This window comes from Tetrao urogallus (genome assembly GCF_951394365.1).
Source record: "Tetrao urogallus genome assembly, chromosome: 17".
Lineage (NCBI taxonomy): Eukaryota > Metazoa > Chordata > Aves > Galliformes > Phasianidae > Tetrao > Tetrao urogallus.
In genome coordinates, this window is record NC_136830.1 from 5568177 (window position 1) to 5582616 (window position 14440).

The 14440-nt window shown below is 46.8% G+C and overlaps 1 protein-coding gene across 3 annotated transcripts; it reads left to right on the forward strand.

Moving 5' to 3' along the window:
- Nucleotides 1-852: 852 nt before the first annotated feature.
- On the forward strand, nt 853-12256 carry TMEM120B (transmembrane protein 120B; the record flags this gene model as incomplete). 3 transcript variants are annotated; one of them, XM_079543911.1, is made up of 12 exons in its annotated part: nt 853-921; nt 3082-3200; nt 4713-4829; nt 5761-5820; nt 6035-6130; nt 7172-7261; nt 9728-9793; nt 10650-10711; nt 10957-11049; nt 11462-11526; nt 11683-11751; nt 12143-12256. In XM_079543911.1, the coding sequence occupies 12 exons, from the start codon at nt 853-855 to the stop codon at nt 12254-12256; spliced, it is 1020 nt and encodes a 339-aa protein (XP_079400037.1). The 3 variants fall into 3 exon arrangements, with proteins under 3 accessions (XP_079400037.1, XP_079400038.1, XP_079400039.1); XM_079543912.1 differs by having other exon boundaries at nt 11465-11526; XM_079543913.1 differs by having other exon boundaries at nt 11683-11755; nt 12143-12219.
- Between the last annotated feature and the right edge of the window lie 2184 nt (nt 12257-14440).

Consider the following 14440-nt stretch of genomic DNA (forward strand, 5'->3'; position numbering starts at 1 on the left):
CCAGAAACCACAGTGATGCAGCAACACTGGGAGGCAGGGGAGGAACGCTCACCACTCTGACTATCCAGCACTGGTTGCTTTCTGTACATTTCCGACATTTTTAGTAAGCTGTGTTTAAGGCACCACGTCAGGGATGCCACAAACCCTCTTCAGGAGCCTCTCTGGCTGTTACACCTGCACGGCCTGTCTGAAATAATAAACGGAATCCAAGCCTCACCTGCGGCAGTGCTGAGGAATGGTGGGGAGGTAAGGATGCATCCTAGAGATGGATGTGAAAAGTGCACAGGATGGAGCTGGCTGGCTGATGACTGAGCTGCACGAGTGGTTTGTCCAGCGGGCCGACAGGAGAAATAGAAAGAACGGAGGCTCTCCTGAGATAAAGCAGGCTCCAGAAAACACGGCAGCCTCAGGGACAGCTGGAGGAATTCACCTCACTCTCTGGCTGAGCCGCGGGACCTGTCTGTAACACCGGGCAGGAGAGGAAAGGTGTGGAGAAGCCAGGAGTGGCATTTTTTAATATGCTTTTCTGCAGCAGAATGTCAGAGCGGGACCCGTCCTGCAGGCGGAGACGGGCAGCGTCCCGCACAGCCGTGCTGAGCGCGGCCGGCCCGCCTCACACCTGCACAGCCCCACACGCCGCTGCGCGCGCCGACCGTTGGCGGCCGTTACCTCAGGAGGGCGCGCGGCGCGGCGCGCCGATGGGCGGGGCGCGTCGCGTGGTGTCGTCTCGCGCCGCCTCAGCCCCGCGCGATGACGTCAGCGGCGCACGTGGCCGCCGGGCCGGGCTGCGGGCTCGCGCCGCTCTCGTCCCCCCGGCCCAGCGGCTCGCGCCACGCCGCAGTGCGCCGCGCCATGAGGGTGCAGCTGGAGCGGTGCTGCGGGGAGTGGCGGGAGCTGGACGAGGAGTTCCGGCAGCTGCAGGTGAGGCGGGGCCCGGGGCGGCTCACCGCGCGCCGCCTGCGGGGGTCCCGAGCGGGGGTCCCGGCGTAGAACGCGGCGAAACGGCGGTGTTCGCTCCCGGCCCGGCGTGCCGCTCCGCGCCGTGCTGCTGGCGGCCGCTGGCTGGTGGTGCTGCGGCAGAGGAGGAGTGAGGTCCTCGCGGAGCGTCCCGCTCCCGTCCCGCAGCTCAGCCCGCGCTCCGCAGCCTCTCACCCCGGCGGAGTCCCGCGGCGCTCCGCACATCCTCGTGGCTCCGGCAGCTCCGTCGAACGCCGCGGGTTGGAGGCCTGGCTCTAAGCGGGAGCGCGGAGCTCCTGAGCCGCAGCGGGCGCAGCTCCGTGCTCCTGCAGTTATTCCAGCGGTGTCCAGCCCCGCTTCCCGTGCGCTCCGCTCTGTCTCACTCGATATCCGCACGGTCGGCTCTGGTCGGGGCCTCCTTTCCTCCCTTACAGCGGAGCGGGGCTTTGCGCGGCCGTCGGTTTGCGGCACGCCGGCGCTGGGCTGCGCTCCTGGGGAGAGGTTTGGGCAGCGGCCTGAGGCGGCTCGGGGCTGCGGAGCATCGCGGTTTCGGGTATTGCTGTAAGCTGCTAACGGTGCCCGTGGCACCTCCGCCTCCTGTGGGAGAGCGGCTGTTGCCCCAGGCTCTTAAATTTGGGGCAGAAATGCCCCCTGGTGTGTGGGACTTTCGTTTTTCAATGCGTGCTTACTACGTGGAGAGAGCTGTGGCCAGACCTGGCCGTCTGGAATGTGGCTGTGGGCTGTGTTAGCAGCTGCTGGGCCCCTTGTCATGCAGCCACTGCTCTCGATGAATAAGGATCTTCCCTATGTCCTAGACTTAATGTTACTTTTAAGTCATTATCGTGATGATTTTGGCTAATGGCAGTATTTACCAGTTCTCAATTGGCATTTCCAATAAATACCTGAATGCTTTTTTTGAGCAGCTTCTTGCCCCCTTTTAGCCAGCCTTGGAGAATAAACTGTTGTGTGACATCCAGAGGAGCAGAATGAGTTCCTGTGCAACCCAGAGAGCCCTCAAAATGCTGCCAGTTAGCCAAGCTGCACCAGTGGTGGTCGCTGAGGTCCCTGGACATGGTTAGTTTGGTCTTTAAGGCTTTCAGGTTGGATGGTGGAGTCTTACGGCTTCCATAAATTATAAACAGAAGAGCATAGATCTGTTTTGTTTGGTCTTAGTGCTACTTTTATGCTTCAGAAAAAAACAGTGGTAATTTTCTATGGTTGTTACCTGAGATGTGCTAAGGAGATAAAGCAAAAAGCCTCTTAACCCCTGCATTGCCTCCTCAACACTGACTGCAAATTGCCTTCTGAGTTGCTATAGCTCTTAAAATTTATTTTTCTCCTTAAACCAGAGCTAATATTGAACTTCCACATGGCAATAAGGCATCTGGCTTGCAGAGGGTCCTGATGCAAACTGTGACGTACCCAACTAGGTGTTCAACTTGTACAGGTTTGTTTGTGGTGTGAAATCCACATCAGATTTATTTGCTAACCAAGCCCTTGCGTACCTTGCTGCCATTTCTGAGAGGGTTGAACATAGGATCCAGTACCTCCTGGGCCTGTTGCATCTTTTCTTCTGCTGGATGAGCTGGGGCTTGGTTCCTGATGTGCTGGAGGCTCCAGTGTGGCTGTGCTGGAGCAGAAGTACGGCTTGGGGTGGCTGTGGTGGTCAGGAGGTTTGTCTCAGTGCCTGGGTTTGGGTTGTGGTGATTTCTCTGGTTTCCACCTGGGACCTCAACTCCTTTCCTCTTTTTTTTTCCCAGCTTGAATGGCTGGGAGATCAGAGTTCCTGCAGGTTCTCCACATGTTTGATGGGAATGATTTGGGATCAAACCAGACAATAAGGGCTTTATTACAGGGTCTGCTAGGAGCAAGGAGCTTGTTAGAAAGAGAAAATGAAGTGAATGCAGAGAAGATGCTCTTTCTTTTCAGGAATTTTGTTAGTGTCTGTTTAAGCTGGTTTGCTTTGCCCCCTTGGTTTTCTGCCTGTAATGGAGCAGTACAGGAATCCCCCTTCCTCAGGTGCCTGTTGGCTCCCAAACACCATGCTTGCTTTCCTCAGACATGAGACCAAACACAATCACCCAGAAGGGTTCTTCCTACTGAACCTCTCTTTTTCTCCTGTAGGAAACACACAAAGTTTACAGGCAGAAACTGGAGGAAGTCACCAGCTTGCAGACAGCCTGCAGCAGCTCCATACACCGGCAGAAGAAAACATTAAGGGACCTGAAGCACAGCCTGCAACGGTAACAGGAGGTCTGAAGGGTGGAGGAGGCAGGGATGGGATGTTTCTGCTTCCCAAACAGCAGAAGGGTTTGGATTTTCAGCAGTTTAATATGTGGTCTACATCATGGTGGCAGTTTTGCTTCATATGATCTTGAGTTACCTCCTTTGTTACAGGCAGGTAAATTTTTTGTAACCGCATGAGAGATCAAGTCTTATAAATGAAGAAGATCCAGTAAGTCTTTGAGGGAGCCTGAATGGATTTGCATCTTTGCAATAGGTCTGCTGTGGTGTGGGACTGTACAGCTGTTGGTCTGTATGTTTTGCCAGGTGAGCAAAGCTTTGCTCCATAAACTGTGCTGGCAGATCCAGTTCATGGACTGATGCTGGCGGTGTAACCACCCTACGTGGGTTAATAGGAAGGAACTGTTCCTGGCTGCTCGGCTGCTTGCTGAATTCCTTGTGTGCAGATCCCAGGCAATGCTGGTTGCTAACCCCACTGCTCTGTTTTACATGAATTGGTAATGCTGCAGTTTGCCAGTAAATCATCAGTTGTGTTTTTTTTTTTGTTACAACCTGAAATATCTTATGCTTGAATAGTTGCAGCATCAATGAAAACCTCTTGCGGGGTTGGGCCTGGCTGAGACTTCTAAACCAACACTGTATCTCATCCCTCTTAGGCCAAGAGGTAAAATTTGGGGTCCACAGGAGGGCTCTCAGGGATGCAGCGTGGGGCCTCTGCTCTATTCTTTTTTGTGTGTTGTGCATGGTGGTGGTGTCTGCAGGCAGACAGCTTGGGGGGGGTTTGGAGAGCTGGTTGCTGCAAATGTGGCTTACAGATCCCTTCTCTGCAGGAAGAGCAGCAGTGGTGCCAGGTGGGGCCACGCAGAGCCCTCCTCTCATACAGCGCTGCCCAGCTGCACTCCTTGCCCTTCCTAAAATACACAATTTCAGCAGAGGGGAAGCAGCAAGAGAAATGAACCACGGGACCCTTCTCCACCTCGCTGTCTTCCATCCAAGCTACCATTGATTATGGAGGGGCTGCACTGACCTTTCAGTTTAAATGAGTTTGACATGCTTTCACTGGTGGCTCTGGAGGGTGCGTGAGGTCATTTCTTTTGTTTGTTTCTAAAGGCTGTACAGTGAGCTGCTGTCTTTCATGAGAAGTTTATGGTGTCTTGCTAGAGGCAAGAGAGCACGGATCAGTTTGGATGCTGTAAGGGCAGTGCCTGAGATGCATACAAACTTCCCAAAGTGGAAGGAGCTCCTACAAAACTGCATAGTGTGTTTGAAGTGCTTTGTTTTGGAAGAGGTGTGAAGTTCTGTCACTAAAGAAGCTGGTTTGTAAACCAGCCAGTTGAAATAACCTGCAATGACAGATACCAGGCAATGAAACAAAATAAAAACAAGAGAGAACAGCACCGTGGCAGATGTTAGCTTTCTAACAGCATGCATTTTATGACTATAAAGTTGCTATCCTTTAAATAAAAGGGGGCAAAAACATAAAGGAAGATTTTGTTTTTATATTTTCACAGGTGCAAGCCCAGAGCTACTCCTGAAGAATTTGCTCTTATAGAGCAGATCAGCACCCAGATCAAAGAGAGGCAAAATGCCTTCTTTGACATGGAAGCCTACTTGCCAAAGAAAAACGGGTACGTGCTTCGTCAGAAGGGGCATGTGCTCTAGGAAGGCTGATTTTTAAGTGTTCACAGTGGTGTTCCTCCCAAAGGATAATGCGTGTATTGAAGAAATACATGTAGAACTGGATTAGTCATTGATCTCTTGCTGAGCTGCTGTGTCAGTTGTACGCAGAATTCATTAGCTGGAAGTGTATGTAAATGTACTGTGTAGGCACAGGCAGGTTTGCTTGATAAAATAGAAGTAAAACTGCACTGGCAAGAGATGAAGACTTCACAGTGAGTTGCACTCTGCTTTTTTATTTTTTGAAGACTGAATCAGTATGGGAAATTTCCCCCTTCCTGTTTAACTTTCTTCTCTCCGAATAGTGCTTTCAACTGACTTAAATTTTGTGCTTTGCTTCAAGTGGGGTTGCTAGGACGGATTTGGTTCAGTTGTCAAGGGCTGTGCAGCTCTGGCGGTCAGGAGATGCTGATGCTGAGTAAACTGAGCCAAGGGACTTGATTTCTACCCTTGATTTGTTTGCTTTCTCCTTCCCAAGCCTGCATTTTCTGTGTCTGTACAGTGAGCTGAGCTTTTGGGTGGAAATGGTCTGGAGTGGGGAAGTGAAATGAAATCAAGGAGCTGGTAAAAGTGGCTGCAGCATTGGAGGTGGAAGGATCCCTTGGAAACTTTTCTTCAGATTTCTCCATATAATTTATTTTTGGTTTCTGACATCTTACCCTTTGGCATAGCACAAAAAAGAGACCAGAAAATGAATTCTTCCTCTTTCTTCTTGGAAATGCTGACTGAACTTTCTGCATTTAAATCCTCTTCTGTAGTCTGCATCTCCAGTTTGCTTTAACTAAAAGCCTACAGCAAAAATGTAAGCTCTGATGTGTGTTAGCCTATGGTGTCTATGGTAAATGGACTTATGTGGGTCTCTTGTTTTTTTTTGTCTTCCAGTTTATACTTAAATCTGGTGCTGGGAAACGTGAATGTAACCCTTCTGAGTAACCAAGCCAAGTGAGTGAGTGCTTCCATGCACATACGTCTGGGGCTAGCAGTGGGTGTATGCTGAAGTCCAGAGACAGGAATGGTTTTCTATTACATCTGGCTTGTCTTTTGGTTTGGCTTGTGGATTGTGTCTGGTTTGAAAAATTGAAACCACGTTCCACTAAAACTCTGTGTGCACCCACTGATAGGTGACATTTCGTGCTCTGTGCTTTGTACGTTCCAGGTTTGCCTACAAAGATGAGTATGAGAAGTTCAAACTTTATCTCACAATTATCTTGTTACTTGGGGCCGTGGCCTGCAGATTTATTCTTCACTACAGGTAAGGCTGCTTTCTTTTTTTTGTTTTTTGTTTTTGCTTTGACCAAGTGTTTTGAATAAAAATGTACAAGATTTGAAGCCAACTGATTTGAACTAATTGCCCAAGATGGTGAGATACAGGCTTTGGCAGTATTTAAGCTTTGAATAGTTGTGCTTCCCCAGCAGGAGATCATATTTTGCTGTTCTTCAGAGCAGGCAGGACATGTATTTCAGCTGCTTCCTTTTTCTTGTTTAATATTTTAGGAGTTTGTTATAACCAATAGAAAGTCCAGCGTGATCAGTTGTTTTTCTGCTGTTGCACTGTGCTTGAGAAAGAGTTTTTGTTTGCAAGTTGTCCTAGATTGGTATCAGCACCATGCAAACACCACATAAGGGAGCATTTTCATTTTAGATGTGACTATTTGATGTGAGGTCTAGGCCATGACAATGCATCAGTAAGCCTGCCCTGCTCAGTTTGCCTTAAAAAGCCAGTGAGGTGTTAGAGCTAAACCCTTCCATTGAGGTGTCTGTGGATCGTACCGAGGATTGATGCTGTCATGTGCAGAGGCTGCTCCAGATCCCCATGGCTTTGGGGGACTGCAAATGGCAAAATAAAAACTCTTTTACTCTGAGAGTGTAATGCTCTTCTGTTCTTTTAGTTGATTGGATTTGTATAGATCTCATCGAATCTCCTCATTGAATTAGTCTGGAAATGCTTGTCTAAATTGGATCATCTGGTGCTTCCATGGTGCTTTCTCTCCTTCAGATGGAATTAATGTCATCTCTGTGTACCTGCTTATCGGCTCAAGATCTGCAGCGTTACATCACAGGGCACTTCCAGAGCAAAGGGCTGAGTGGGGAAGTGCTGCTGATACTTAGAGCTCTGCATGTGGATAAGAGATGCCCAGGACTGGGGCTTTGTGTGCATGGCCTCACTTGGGCATGTTTTCATTCAGACAAGGGAACAGGGAAAATGGGGATTTTTGAAACGTGTTTTTATAATTAACAGGCTTTCTTATTACTGTGCTCTTTTTGTATTTTTACTACTTCTTTTTTTTAACAGGGTGACAGATGAAGTGTTCAACTTTCTGTTGGTGTGGTATTACTGCACGCTGACGATACGGGAAAGCATTCTCATTAGCAATGGATCAAGGTACTGTGCCACTTGCAAAGACTATTTAAAGCATGAAATGTCCTTAAAAGAAAAAGAAGCAATGAAAGTAGATTCAATTGGCACTGAATCCCAGCAAATCCAAGATGCTGATTCCTCTGTGCAGAATGTGTTGTCCCTGTCCCCTTCCTCAGTTTCTCCCAGGGGCGCGTGTGTCCATCAGGTTAGGGCAGGGAGGAGAAGATGCAGTTTCTAAAAGTCCATGATTTCTGTGTTCAAAGTATTGGATGGTTTTGAGAGCTGTGGGTTACTTGTAGGTGTGATCTGGAATTTCAGTGTGTTTCCACTGAAATGGCCAATCTGGATACTGACTTTGTGCCTTTTCTTATCTGAAGTACTGCCTGTAGGTATACTGGCATGCACTCCCCTCTCGTGAGAAAAAGGAGCCAAATCACTGCTTTATGCTGTCTGGTCAGTGTGGCGGCCCTGCAGGTCACTGTGGTGTGTCCTGAAGCATTTGACTAATTACAGCTGTGTTAAAGGAATATTGGTGGTTAAGAGCAGATAATTGTATAAACAGCTGGCAATGCAAGTTGAGTGCTGGGAGACGTATAAACTGAAAGATGATCTTCTGTCTGAGCCCTCATTTTTTTAATAATACCTCAAGTAAGAGTATCCTAAATTATTCTTTTATCTGGTCAGTCCTATCCTGATGGATTTTGGCAGTCAGCTTTGCTGCTCGTGCAGTATATGGGGTCATCAGGTGCACTCTGAGCATTAGTAGAGACTATCAGAGCAAGAGAATGTTGGAAGGAGAATTTCCTCCACCCCCAGGACTTCTATCTGGCTTAGTTGCACAGCCTCATGTGTAGCTGTCAAGGGGCTTGGGCACTCCTCTACCTGGCTGCCTACCTGGGGAGTTGGGGCTGGTGATGGTATGAGGACCGCTGGGTGCAGGTGAACCCAGAGTCCTTGCCCTGGCTGTAGAGTGATAAATCATCTACTCTGCCTCTTGCCTTCCCTCCAGGAGGCTCAGAGAACTTTACTGGATTTGCACTTCTGTAGCTTAACCTGGAATCTGGTGGTAGATTTTAGCAATAACCTGATGGTTGCATGTCCCCAGTTCTCATCATCCAGATAGGCTGGCACAGGGAATGGGGAAACCGCAGCAATCGCCTCATCTCTTCCCAGGTGTGATGAGTCTGCATGCGGGTTTGCTGCTGGGTGAGTGGCTGCTGCTGCAACATTTGCAGCTCCCTGTTGCGTTAATTAATTAATTAGGCTTCTAATACCTCATTTTCTACCTTTCAAGCAATCAGCATTGAGTTAGCCCAGCTTTCTGCATGCGTTCCTGCTCTGAACGCTGCATAGATAACTTGTGTGCTCCTTAGTAGCATAGCAGCTCAGGGCTCCTTATTCCAGACAGTCCATTTCCTCTCCAAAATCAGTAGCCAATGTGTAGCCAATTTCTTCTTTAATCTCCTCTCAGCAGAGGTCAGAGGGAGCATTTTGGGGAGTCTTGTCTTGGCACAGAATGTCTGGTATCAGCCCTGGGTGGAGGTCAGGATAGAGATGGGTGGACAACAGTCAATGTGTTCCATCCAGCCCGTGGCATTTGTGAATGAAAATGATTTCTGGGCAGTTCTCTGGTGTTACAGCTCCCTGCCCACTGAAAACAAGGGAGAAATCTTGGCACTGGCCATGGATCTTGAGGCCGTGCAGGTGTGTGAGAGCTGAACATGGCAAGCTCCATGTCTCCATTTGCTCCAAAGTGCAAAACAAAAGGGTGTGCAGAGATAGAAAGTGGCTTGCCCACTGCCAGCAGAGAAATCTCTGAACCCAGGCTTGTTGCAGCCACTGTGTTGGCTTACTTTCCAAATCAGTGCCATCCCTGAGGCATTTTTTTTTTTCTTCTTGATCCTGCCTCGCTACAGCTCTTTCCTGCTTTACTGTAATTTTCTGAGCTTTCTGCAGCATTCATGTCTGAAAAGAAACAGCAACTTAACAGAGGACTTCACTTATTTGCATGCACAGGAAAAAAAAGGGGATGTGGGCCAAAAAAACATCATGTGTTAGTCATTTAGGTACTGCTCAAGATGAACCTCAGTCGTGTGCCCCACTCCAGTCATCCCAGATTTGCAACCCAGTCACGGAGCTGCGATGGTGCCTTTCAGCTCCTGCCCCGCTGCTCCCAGTGTCCCTGCCCAACACTTACTTGTCCGTGTGCTGCCTTTGTGGCTTTGTGCTGGGAAAAACAAAACAGGGGTGTACCAGGAGGTGGGATTTCTGGGGTTCCTCACTGCAGAGAGCACATGGGCAATGCAGGCAGCCTTGGCTGCCCCTTGGTGATTTCCCAGAAACTCCTTTGCTGCCACCAGCTTTATTTTTTGTTTGACTGGGCCATCTATTTATCCATAATCCAGTCAGGATTAATTTTTGTCTTTAAAGCCAGACTTAAGTTGCTAACATTTATATTCCTCATCTAACCGTCTTATTTTTTCTGTTCAGGATCAAAGGCTGGTGGGTGTCCCATCACTATGTCTCCACGTTCCTGTCTGGAGTAATGTTAACATGGTGAGTTTGCCCTGCCCTGCTCGAGGTGCTTCCAAGTGTGTCATCTGAGCACAGTAATCCAGTGTGACCACTGCTGTAGCTGTGGCTGCACAGGCACATAGCAAAGAATCAAGCTTGTCTGATCAAACTGAGCAAACAAGCAGCACTGTGCTTTTATAATGGATTCTGCTTATAACCCAGTACCTAAACCAGGTGTGAAGCAAAAAATGCACGTTAGGTTCCAACAGATGATGGTGTTGGTCGAACAGCACAGCAGTGTGCTCTGTGTGTGGTGCCTTTATGATCCACTTCAGCTTTGACATGAACTGATCTGCTAACAATTTGTTTTAAAACAACACGGTTTTTGTTGCTGAATTTCTCAGGAGATCATACCTTGTTTCATATGTTTCCTATTATATATACATATATATATGTATATACATTATATATACATTATAATATATACATTATTTCCTATGTTTACCATAGGAGCTGGAGCAAAAGTTCATGTATCCTGAACTACAGTTAAGAAAAGGAACGCAAGCAGTGCTGCTCTCTGGCTTAGATTTGTGATGCGGACTCAGCTGAATGGCTTTAATCAGTATCTGATTAGAGCAGGAAGCTGCAATAGGCAAATCAGTAAGAGGGGGCAGCAAGCAATCAGACCATCTCCTACCATCCACAGTGGGGTAAAGGATGGGCAGGATGTGGCAGGCAGTGCTGTGTGCCTGTAGCATGCTTTCTGGATTCCCAGATGGGGTGGAGTGGGCTGGCTATCAGCTGCTTATTTCATTTACTAATGGGCTCCTTGGCTGACAAGGCACTGTATTGTATGCTGCTTAATCAAATAAATATTTCTTCTCTATTTTGCTTTCAGGCCAGATGGACTCATGTATCAAATGTTTCGCAGTCAATTTTTAGCATTTTCAATATTTCAGAGTGAGTATATTATACCGTGGTGTCTCATGAGATAAAGTAGTTTTCTTTTTTTGCTTAGAAAAAAAACACTTCCACTTATTAAATACTAGAGTCATAAACTGTGCATGTATGAAGTGTCATACAACTACAAAATACAATATGCAAGTTAAACAACAGTACTATGGATTAAGCATTATTAAAATAGTTTTTGTGAGCTATTCAGAAGTATTATAAATGTATCAGTAATGCTTTCTCTCTTTCTCCAGGCTGTGTTCAGTTCCTACAATATTATTATCAAAGGGGCTGCCTGTATAGGCTCCGTGCTTTGGGGGAGAGAAACCACCTGGACCTTACAGTAGGTGAGGTTGCCTGCAATACTGCAGTACAGATGGGGTAGGTTTTAAAGGCAGTGATACAGGGGTGGCTTTGTGGCCTTCAGAAAGCAAGCTTTGCACAGCTGTTATTCCCTGTCCTGCTGCCTCTAGGACAAAGGCAGGAATGGGAGTGAGACTTCTGTTTTCTTTCTTGAGCCCTGTGGGTTTGAAACAAGGCTCTGATCTCCATCCGCTCTTGAGAGCATTAAGGTGGAGGTGTTTGTCTCCATTTCCATCCTTCTCCCGTTCCAACAACTTCAAGACTTTATTTTAACCTAACTGGTTAGTGCTGAACAGGACAGGAATAGATCTTATGGGATGATCTTGTTGGGATGAGCTGCAGCTACAGTCCTGTCTTATCTATGCTAACTTTCTCTTCCCTGTTAATCTTTTCCAGAAGGATTTCAGTCCTGGATGTGGCGGGGACTGACTTTTCTTCTTCCCTTCTTGTTCTGTGGACATGTAAGTTGGGCTGTCCCATTTCCTCCTCTGCCACGTGGGGGCTGGGGAGGGTGTGCTGGTGCTGCTGTGCTTCTTGCAGTTATGTGATGCTTTGGATCACACCTACCTGGCAAACATCTCTAAATCTTTGATAGTAATGATTCTTTTCTCTCTTAGTTCTGGCAGCTATATAATGCAATCACACTTTTTGGGTTGTCCAGGCATAAGGAGTGCAAAGAATGGCAGGTGAGTGTTGGTTCTGCTCAGAAAAAACATGGGGGGGAGGGAAGGGGGGTAGGGATGTTTTGACCACATCTGTAAAGACATCTGGCTACCATGATTTAACAATTTGATTTTACTGTCTGTGAGAGTCCATTGATGCTGAATGGCAGTAAGTTCACAAACAAACCACGCCGTAATATTGCTGCCAAGATGATCATGATCCAGATGGGCTTCCCAGTTAACTCACAGAAGTAGATGTGTGGGTGCATATTTGTCTCCTGTCTTCTTTCCTGACTTGCTAACACATCTCTGAACATGCCAACCAGACTCCACTGCAGCTTAATTTAGTTGGTGAAAATACTCCTGCCCCAATTCATCTGACCCTTACTCAACTTTCCTCACCTTTCCCCCTCAGGTTTGTGTGCTGGCTTTCACATTTCTGCTGCTCTTCCTTGGGAACTTCCTCACTACTCTCAAAGTGGTGCACACTAAGCTGCAGAAGAACAAAGACAAAATGAAGAAACTGTGAACCCTCCAGGGGGTGCTGGGTGCCAACACTGGAGCTCGCTGTCCCTGTGCGCACAGCAGGCGCCCGGTGTTGGACGGAGCTCCTTAATTGCTGCTGCATTGTGAACGGACTTTGAGGAACTCATCTGTCCCATGTTTGGTGAAGGATGTGGGCTCTTCCAGCACAGACTCAGCATATTATGCAAGCATGGCTCTCCAGTTTACAGTCCTGCTATTTATGTGTATTTAGTACCAAACGTGTTTGCATTGGGTTTTTCTGTATATTTAGCAGCATGCACCTGCTCGGCAAGAAACCAGCATTGAGAGAATGTGGGATCTACTGTAATTCCAGTCCTGGAATGATATTTAACACTTTCCAGTTTTATTATTTAAACTCTAGTATGGAATTTTGCAAAGCTTTATGAACACTCCAGGTTGATCAGTAATACAGACTGAATGCTGTTTTTAAAAAGCATTTGTTTCAGGCATTTTCAGTGGCAATACTAATCTGTGTGTACTGTGGAAAAATGCCCATCTTTGTACCATATTGCTGCTATATACACTTCTAAGAAGCTATTTAAAGAAATCTTCTTAAAAACAAGCAAGCAAAACCAATTGTTAAATGGCAGGGAATTCTGCTAGCCCTCTTTGAGAGGGATCAGGTAATCTGTCCAAGCCTGGAAAAAACTTAAAATAAACCATACAATATGCAGCTGCTTCAGCCCCTTCTTAGTAACAAACACACTCCCCTTTGGCTTGTCTCTTGAGGCACAGTTTTTCCAGAAAATGCTCTTGAGCAGTGGCAGTAAGTGCAGTTGCACTTCAGGTCCTATTTGCAGTTTTGTTTTCTTTTCTTTTTTTGCTCCAGTGCTGTTCTGAGAGGTGAAGACAGGCTAAGAAGTATGAAATATTTTCATTCGGTACCAGTTAAGAGAATGTAAATACTGGTTCAGAAAGATGGCTGAGAACGAAAAGATTCCCATCTTGCTTAACTCCTCGTGCTTTTTGAACTTACTCAGCTGAATAAGCTTGTTTGAGTGCTGTAACATCTGTGCCTCCTGAGCTGCTGTATGCAGTGTGCTGCTCAGCTGTGCTGGCTCCCTCTGAGCTAGCCCAGGGCCCAACTGGAGAAGTGGCTTTGGCAGAATGATGTGAGAATTATGCCCATCTCCCAGTGAGCATGCTCATGAAGAAATACTTATGCACTGTAGACTTCAAATATTTCAGCAGTTATTCTGTTGCTGCAAGGCTGGTGAATTTATCCTTACAGTGTCACCGTTGTGTGGGCACAAACAGTAAATTGCAATTTGTGTATTTTGAACAATTTTTACTCTAGCTGGGTTGTATCTTGCACACTCTGTGATGTTTTTTGTCCTTCTTTGAACTCCATTTATGAAACGTAAATTCTTGTGAGAGCAATGCTAGAACCTGGCTCTGTGCAGTCACCTGGTACTCAAGAGGTGAGGGAACACTGTTTAGCAAGTAACTTGAATTCTGAAGCATGAGAAACTGGGATTATAAAAGCAAGGAAGGATTCCAGACATGCTGAGGGTAAATCAGCGTGAAGATGTTTCAGACTTACTGGGTAAGGTGATGTGTGTTGTTTGTTTTATTGTTTCATAATCCCTAAGCTTGTAATTTTAACCTTGGATCACTTTTGTTGATTCAAAACAAGTTACGGGGAAATATGAGTTTAGATTTCAAGGATCAAGGTTTTATCCTGCACGTAAAATGATAACGATGGCTCATTCCAAAACAGGTTTTCACAAGCTGGCCACGTTTTCACCAGCAGAGGATACAATTGTGTGGAAGCTGAATGATGTGTAGTTAGCAGGCTCTACATTGAAGTGTTTTCTAGTAACCGGCACCTGTTATGCACTGCCCAAACATCCTGGCAAAGTATTCTCTTGTTACTGTAATGCAAGACAGAATCAGAAAATCGTAGCAGTCCTATACATTCTCCCTTAGTTTGCCTCAGAAAGAAAACTTGTGTAACAGTTGTACTGCAGAAACCTTCACCCTCACAGGTCTGGCTGATGATGCCTGCAAACTAGTGATTGCTCCTGAAACTTGAGATCTCACTGGAAGAGAATGTGCAAAAGAATTGGGAGGCTCAAGGCACACGAACTAGATTGCTCAGCAGGAACATCCACCATCCTTAAATGCTCAACTGTCACTTTCATCACAAAAGGGAAAATTTAATTTA